We start from the raw sequence: 7,150 nt of genomic DNA, 5'->3' as shown, positions 1-7,150 counted from the left end.
TTTCCCTTTCTTTTTAAAAAAAATTTTTTTACTAGATATTTTTGTTACATTTCAAATGTTGTCCCCTTTCCTAGTTTCCCCTCCTAAAACCCCCTATCCCCTCCCCCCTTCCCCTGATCACCAACCCATCCACTCCTGCTTCCTTGGCCCTGGCATTCCCCTACACTGGGGCATCGTAGGACAAAGGGCCTCTCCTCCCATTGATGACTGACTAGACCATCCTCTGCTACTTATGCAGCTGGAGCCATGTGTCCCACCATGTGTATTTGATTGGTGGTTTAGTCCCTGGGAGCTCTGGGGGGTACTGGTTACTTCATATTGTTGTTCCTCCTAAGGGGCTGCAAACCCTTTCAGCTCCTCTCTTTTTTTTAAGCCAGGGTTTCTCTGTCCAGCCTTGGCTGCCTGGAGCTCATTTTTTAGATTAGGCTGGCTTCACTGGCTTTGAACTAGTAGAGATCCTCTTGCCTCTGCCTCCCAAGCACTGGGATTAAATAGGCATGCGCCACCCCCTCCTGGCTACAAGGCAATATCTTATGAATTTGGTTAATATGTTAGGTTGTCAAAAGTTGAGACCCCTGATGGATGCAGGGTGAATGAGACTCATAGCTCAATGCATTTGCTTGCCTGGAGGTGTGTACTTGAGTCTGTCCACCTGGGCAGGGCCCTTCAGATCCCTGAAGGCTGCTGCTTACACAGACCTTCAAACTCAGCCCTCCTGCCTCAGCTTTCCCTGGTACTGGGGCTGCAGGTGAGGGGGTAAAGCACGGATATTTTTTATTCTTTTTAGACCAGGGTCTCTGTGTGTAGCCCACACTGGTCTCGGGTTTACAGGCCGTGTGTGTGTGTGTGTGTGTGTGTGTGTGTGTGTGTGTGTGTGTGTTGTTTTTCAAGACAGTCTCTCAGTGTAGTCCTTACTGTCTTGGTAGATCAGACTGGTCTCCAATTCTAAGTTCCAATTAAAGGTGCAGCACACCATGCTCTGCCGGCTTTATTTATTTTAATGTTCTGTGCAAATATCTTATTATTTTTGTCTTTATCACACCTATGTAATTATTACTGAGTTTGTTCATATTACCGTGTTAGTTTTTGGCCACCTGAGGTGGAAGTTCTCACTGTGAGGACAACAAACCTTTCCTCACTGCCTTTGACTCGGCATCTGCTACAAGGCCTGCGCCTAGTGAGCACTCAGGAAGTGCTCGAGGATTTAGTCTGTGCCATGTGTAAGAACATATTCAAGACACATTGTACATAGCAGTGAAGTAGAAAAGGGTTCATTCTTAGAAGGGAGCTAACTTGCTGTAGATAATGTAGAAGTGGGGGTGTTCGGAGAGAGGATTCGTGAGCTCAATTTTAAATAAAGGAAAGCACCACCATTTCCTGCTCTCTTGGACACGCTAGGCAGAGTTAGTAAAGGGACTGTCTGCAGAGCAGGGAGTGCTTGCGATTTTGTAGGAGTGACACTGTCCCGTGTGGCCAGACGGTGAAGGGGTGTGCCTTTGAGAGCTAGCTGACTCTGAGCTAACTCCTCACGGTCTCTTTTCTTCTGTAGTGGTTTGAATCCTCGGAGATCCACGTGGCGGGACTTGTAGTGGGAGAATGCTGTCCTACGCCCAGCCACTGGAGTGCCACCTGCACCCTGCATGAGTGGCTGCAACAGCGTGGCATCCCCGGCTTGCAAGGTATGAGAGCAAGCACTGGGGTAACTGGGTAAAGCACACAGTGCCTAGACGGAGAGAAACGGGGAGGTTTCTGGGGTCTGTTGGTTTTGTGTGTTTGTTTGTTTGTTTGTTTGGGATTTTCAAGACAGGGTGGGTATCATATAGCCCCGGCTTGCCTCAGACTCACTGTAAATAGCCAAGGATGGCCTCCTGTAGCTTCCCAAAGTGCCTTCCCACTACCTTGCCCAGGTTATGTTTCTTACTCCTATAGTATTGTTTACCATGTTTGTTTTCTTCTAGAAGTTATTTTCAGTAATTAGGTCTATGTAGACCATGGTTCGGCTTGGATGTCCTATTTAGGGCAAAACCACTTCATGGCAGTGTCCTTTCAACAGAGTGGTCCAGAATCCTGATGGCTGTAGAACAGTTGCAATTGACCAGGTCTGAGGAGGAGACAGTGAGGTTCCTGGACACCCTCACTGGTGACTGAGTTTGGGACCATCGTCTGAGGCTGTGCTGTTTTGACAGGAGTGGACACTCGGGAGCTGACTAAGAAGTTGCGGGAACAAGGGTCTCTTTTGGGGAAGCTGGTCCAGAAAGGGACAGAGCCGTCAGCCCTGCCATTTGTGGACCCCAATGCCAGGCCCCTGGCACCAGAGGTCTCTATTAAGGTACAGAGGAAGAGAATAGGACATGTTTGCAGGTGAAGGACCAGTGCTTGCTTTTCTGGCCACAATTGGGGCACACTCAAGGTCTTCAAAGATGGGGTTTGGTGTGAGCATGTGTTACATTGCTGCTCACAGCTGCCAACGGTTGGTCTTATCTCCTCAGACTCCACGGGTATTCAATGCAGGGGGTGCCCCTCGGATCTACGCTCTGGATTGTGGCCTCAAGTATAATCAGATCCGATGTCTCTGCCAGCTTGGGGCTGAAGTTACCGTGGTACCCTGGGACCATGAGTTAGACAGTCAGAGTGAGTATCCGGGACCTGTGCAGAGCAGTGGCTTGTGTTTGAGCGGAAGAGCTGTCCCCCAGGACAACTGATAAAAGTCAGGATGGGTTGCAGGAAGGAAGGCAGAGACCAGGGGCTTCACTTCATCGGTCTGGAGTGGGTGTGTGCTTTCATTTTACAAGTTTAGTTATTGTAGTAGCGGGTGTAAGTGCGTGCCCCAGAGCACAGCTTTAAAGAGTCCGGTCTCTGCTACCGTGGATTCCGGGGATGGAACTCGGGCCACCGTGCTTCACAGGTGGTGCTGTGACCCACCTGTGTCAACCTTTTCTGCCCATTCCAGAATACGACGGTCTCTTCCTAAGTAACGGGCCTGGTGACCCTGCCTCTTACCCTGGTGTGGTGTCCACACTGAATCGAGTCTTGTCTGAACCTAACCCCCGACCTGTATTTGGAATCTGCCTTGGACACCAGCTGTTGGCTTTAGCCATCGGGGCCAAAACTTACAAGATGAGGTAGGGCTTGTGGGAGCAGAAGGAGCCCTCACTTAGCAGTGTCCTGAGAGCTAGGGGTTATTGGTGTGGAACCAGGTATCCAGCCATCAGGGGTGATGAGATCTGAAAGAGCCGAGTTTTGGGTAGTCGGGGAGAGATTGGAAGAGGTGTTGTGACTCTGTCCCATTCTCCAGATACGGAAACCGAGGCCACAACCAGCCCTGTTTACTGGTGGGCACTGGGCGCTGCTTTCTGACGTCCCAAAATCATGGGTTTGCAGTGGACGCAGATTCCCTGCCAGCAGGCTGGGCTCCTCTGTTCACCAATGCCAATGACTGTTCCAACGAAGGCATAGTGCACGACAGCCTGCCCTTCTTCAGGTGAGCAGGGGGGACTTGGGGGTGACAAGGGACCGTGAAGATGGGAAAACAAGGCACAGCACTGAACCTCAGTCCTCTCTGAGGCCACTGTAGCCCTGGCAGTGATGTCAGAGGTTCTGTCATTCGATCTCTAGTGTCCAGTTTCACCCAGAGCACCGGGCCGGCCCTTCAGATATGGAACTGCTCTTCGATGTATTTCTAGAAACTGTGAGAGAGGCTGCAGCTGGGAATATTGGGGGCCAGACAGGTAAGCCCCTTCCTAGAACCAGGATGTGGACCTAAGAACAGGGCTAGCCCAAGACTAGTCTAAGAGAGACATACTTGAAAAGCTAGATTTGTGAGGAAAGAAGAGAGACAATGAACTGTGGGCAGTGTGTGCCATTTCTGTATAAAGGAACCCCGGAGTTAGGGGATCGGGGCGCTTACCCTCCCCCTCTCTGCGCTTTCGTGGAGGTGGGGGTCTAATGCAGACGTCCTCTGGGGTTCACTCATCCTGGCATTCCATGATTTTGCATCCACAGTAAGAGAACGCTTGGCTCAGCGCCTCTGTCCCCCTGAGCTCCCCATTCCCGGTTCTGGGCTCCCACCACCACGAAAGGTTCTGATCCTAGGCTCAGGGGGCCTCTCCATCGGCCAAGCTGGAGAATTTGACTACTCGGGTTCTCAGGTAAGAATGGCTTCCCACTGGGACCTAACCCAGTGAGTCTTGAGGAGCAGGAGGAGGAGGAAGGAGTGAGCACTGTTTGCAAGGAGGAGATGGATTAGGTCTACGGGTATATAGATGTTGAGGTCAGGACAGAGCACACAGAGGGAAAGAAGCGCCTGAGTCCTGTCTTCTGTAGAAGAGGCTGACCAGCCATTTTTGTCCTGTTAGGCAATTAAAGCCCTAAAGGAGGAGAACATCCAGACATTACTGATCAACCCCAACATTGCCACAGTGCAGACCTCTCAGGGACTGGCAGACAAGGTCTATTTCCTTCCCATAACACCTCACTATGTAACCCAGGTACGACTCAGATAAGGATGGCCTGGGGGTTGGGGCGGGAACTCCTGATGGGCAAGGGGGTGGCTGGTCACTCGGGCGCTAACGCTGCTTTGATCTGCTCTCCCCTAACGCCTTTAACTCCTGCCTCAGGTGATTCGTAATGAACGCCCAGACGGTGTGTTGCTGACTTTTGGGGGTCAAACAGCCCTGAACTGTGGTGTGGAGCTGACCAAAGCTGGGGTACTAGCTCGATATGGGGTCCGGGTCTTGGGTACACCTGTGGAGACCATTGAACTGACTGAGGACCGACGAGCCTTCGCTGCCAGGATGGCTGAGATCGGGGAGCACGTCGCCCCCAGTGAGGCAGCAAACTCTCTTGAACAGGTTTGTTAGGTGTTTGGGTAGAAGTGGAATGATGTCATTTCCTCTGAATCTTATCTCTTTGGGGTCCAGAAATGACGTGTTGGCTCATGTTTTCCACTCAACTGCAGGCTCAGGCAGCTGCCGAGCGACTGGGCTACCCTGTGCTGGTGCGAGCAGCCTTTGCCCTGGGTGGTCTCGGTTCTGGCTTTGCTTCCACCAAAGAGGAACTCTCGGCTCTTGTGGCCCCAGCTTTTGCCCACACCAGCCAGGTGCTGATAGACAAGTCCCTGAAGGGCTGGAAGGAGATTGAATATGAGGTGGTGAGAGACGCCTATGGCAACTGCGTAACGGTGCGTGTCGAAACACCAGGTGGCCTGCGCGTTCTAAACTTTTGGAAAAGCACAGATCCCTCTTCAGATATAGCAGGCCTGGGGATGTAGCCTCCTGGGCCTTTTGACCCCCTTTATTGGTGACCTCTGTGACCCCACTTGTAGGTATGCAACATGGAGAACTTAGACCCACTGGGCATCCATACTGGTGAATCCATAGTGGTGGCTCCGAGCCAGACACTGAACGATAGAGAGTACCAGCTTCTGCGACGGACAGCTATCAAGGTCACCCAGCACCTGGGCATTGTTGGGGAATGCAATGTACAGTATGCTTTGAACCCGGAGTCTGAGCAGGTGAGTCTGATACTGCGGCCTTCATACCTTGGTCTTTGGGCCTCAAGGTTAAGAGGTTTCTTGGTTCTGCTCACCCTAGAGCGAAGCCAGGATTGTCGTGGTTAGGGTTGGAGCTTGGGGGGCCCTTTTCTCGCTCCATCCCTAGCAGGGGCCCAATCATTTCTCCTCCCCTTTTGAGCCCTTTTCTAGGCCAGGTGTCAGTGACTTATTCTCTCTGTTCTCTCATTTGCAGTATTACATCATTGAAGTAAATGCCAGGCTCTCCCGAAGCTCTGCCCTGGCCAGTAAGGCCACAGGCTATCCACTAGCCTATGTGGCAGCCAAGCTAGCATTGGGCATTCCCCTGCCAGAGCTCAGGTATAACTTGGGGGAATCCTGGTGTTAAGGCAGGGGGAAAGTTGAAATCATTCATAAGACAGGATCTATGTATGAGAGGTACTGCAAGCTCACCCTAAATATTCTTCTCTTTTTGGCACTCAACTCGTTGATGCTCAGAAACTCTGTTACGGGAGGCACAGCAGCCTTTGAGCCCAGCCTGGACTACTGCGTGGTAAAGATTCCTCGTTGGGACCTCAGCAAGTTCCTGCGAGTCAGTACGAAGATTGGGAGCTGCATGAAGAGTGTTGGTGAGCCTCCTCCTCCCGTGGGTCCTGCTAGAACCAGGAGAGCAGTGGCCCTCAGCTTCCCTAATGCTGCGGTCCTTAATACAGGTCGTCAGCTGGACGTGGTGGTCCATGCCAGCCCGTGCCTAGAATCCCAGAACTCAGAAGGCAGAGGCATGTGGATCTGTCAATCTGAGAACAACCTGGTTTGTAGAGCCAGTTCCAGGGTGGCCAAGGCTACATAGAGAAACACTGTCTTGAAAAGCAGGGGTGTGTGTGTGTGTGTGTGTGTGTGTGTGTGTGTGTGTGTGTGTGACAGAGACAGAGACAGAGACACGGGGGAGAGAGCATGAGAACGAGCATAGAGCTTTCTCAGAGTTAATGGGTACTTTTTTTGGTTTTGTTTTGGTTTTTTTTGTTTTTCGAGACAGGGTTTCTCTGTGTAGCCTTGGCTGTCCTGAAACTCACTCTGTAGACCAGGCCAGCCTCGGACTCAGAAATCCGCCTGCCTCTGCCTCCCGAGTACTGGGATTAAAGGCGTGCGCTACCACACCCGGGAATGGGTACATTTCAAGTTAGTTATCTTCATTAGGAGCGAGCAGGGGTCAGAAGTCATCTGGAAGCCGGTGTTAGAAAAAAAAAAAAAAAAAGAAGAATATCCCCTGGGATCAGATTACTTGAACTCTCTTATTTAACAAACAGGTAAATGGAGGGGCCTCAGGAGGAAAGTGACCTGACTCAGAGTAGTAAGGGGTCAAAGCAAAAGCCAGGTCTTGCTGGTTGTGAACCCATCGTTCACTACGGCTCTCATCTTCCTTGAGACACTTCATCCTCGTGACGTGGCATCTCACTTCCAGCAGAATAGTTAGGTTGATAAATTCCAGTGACAATTTATTCACTGTTTAAATATTTCCAGGGGAAGAGTTACTGATGCTTTCCTATAAATTTTTTTTTTTTAAACAGTATTTTTTTTAAGATTTATTTATTTATTATATGTAAGTACACTGTAGCTGTCTTCAGACACTCCAGAAGAGGG

At 50.8% G+C, this 7,150-nt stretch overlaps 1 protein-coding gene across 2 annotated transcripts in view; it reads left to right on the top strand.

Moving 5' to 3' along the window:
- Cad (carbamoyl-phosphate synthetase 2, aspartate transcarbamylase, and dihydroorotase) overlaps positions 1–7,150 on the top strand; it is a 23,753-nt gene that overhangs the window by 1,873 nt on the left and 14,730 nt on the right. For both annotated transcript variants that reach the window (XM_021202557.1, XM_029540718.1), the window contains exons 3-15: positions 1,550–1,679; positions 2,187–2,329; positions 2,490–2,631; positions 2,951–3,122; positions 3,296–3,481; positions 3,616–3,728; positions 4,003–4,148; positions 4,356–4,487; positions 4,617–4,850; positions 4,958–5,179; positions 5,324–5,512; positions 5,745–5,869; positions 6,008–6,138. In XM_021202557.1, coding sequence (XP_021058216.1) covers positions 1,550–1,679; positions 2,187–2,329; positions 2,490–2,631; positions 2,951–3,122; positions 3,296–3,481; positions 3,616–3,728; positions 4,003–4,148; positions 4,356–4,487; positions 4,617–4,850; positions 4,958–5,179; positions 5,324–5,512; positions 5,745–5,869; positions 6,008–6,138 — 2,065 coding nt within the window. The remainder of the gene's footprint in view (positions 1–1,549; positions 1,680–2,186; positions 2,330–2,489; positions 2,632–2,950; positions 3,123–3,295; positions 3,482–3,615; positions 3,729–4,002; positions 4,149–4,355; positions 4,488–4,616; positions 4,851–4,957; positions 5,180–5,323; positions 5,513–5,744; positions 5,870–6,007; positions 6,139–7,150) is intronic.

The sequence above is a fragment of the Mus pahari genome, chromosome 7, assembly GCF_900095145.1.
Source record: "Mus pahari chromosome 7, PAHARI_EIJ_v1.1, whole genome shotgun sequence".
In the NCBI taxonomy this organism is placed as follows: Eukaryota; Metazoa; Chordata; class Mammalia; order Rodentia; family Muridae; genus Mus; species Mus pahari.
This window is presented reverse-complemented; position numbering and strand designations above follow the sequence as displayed.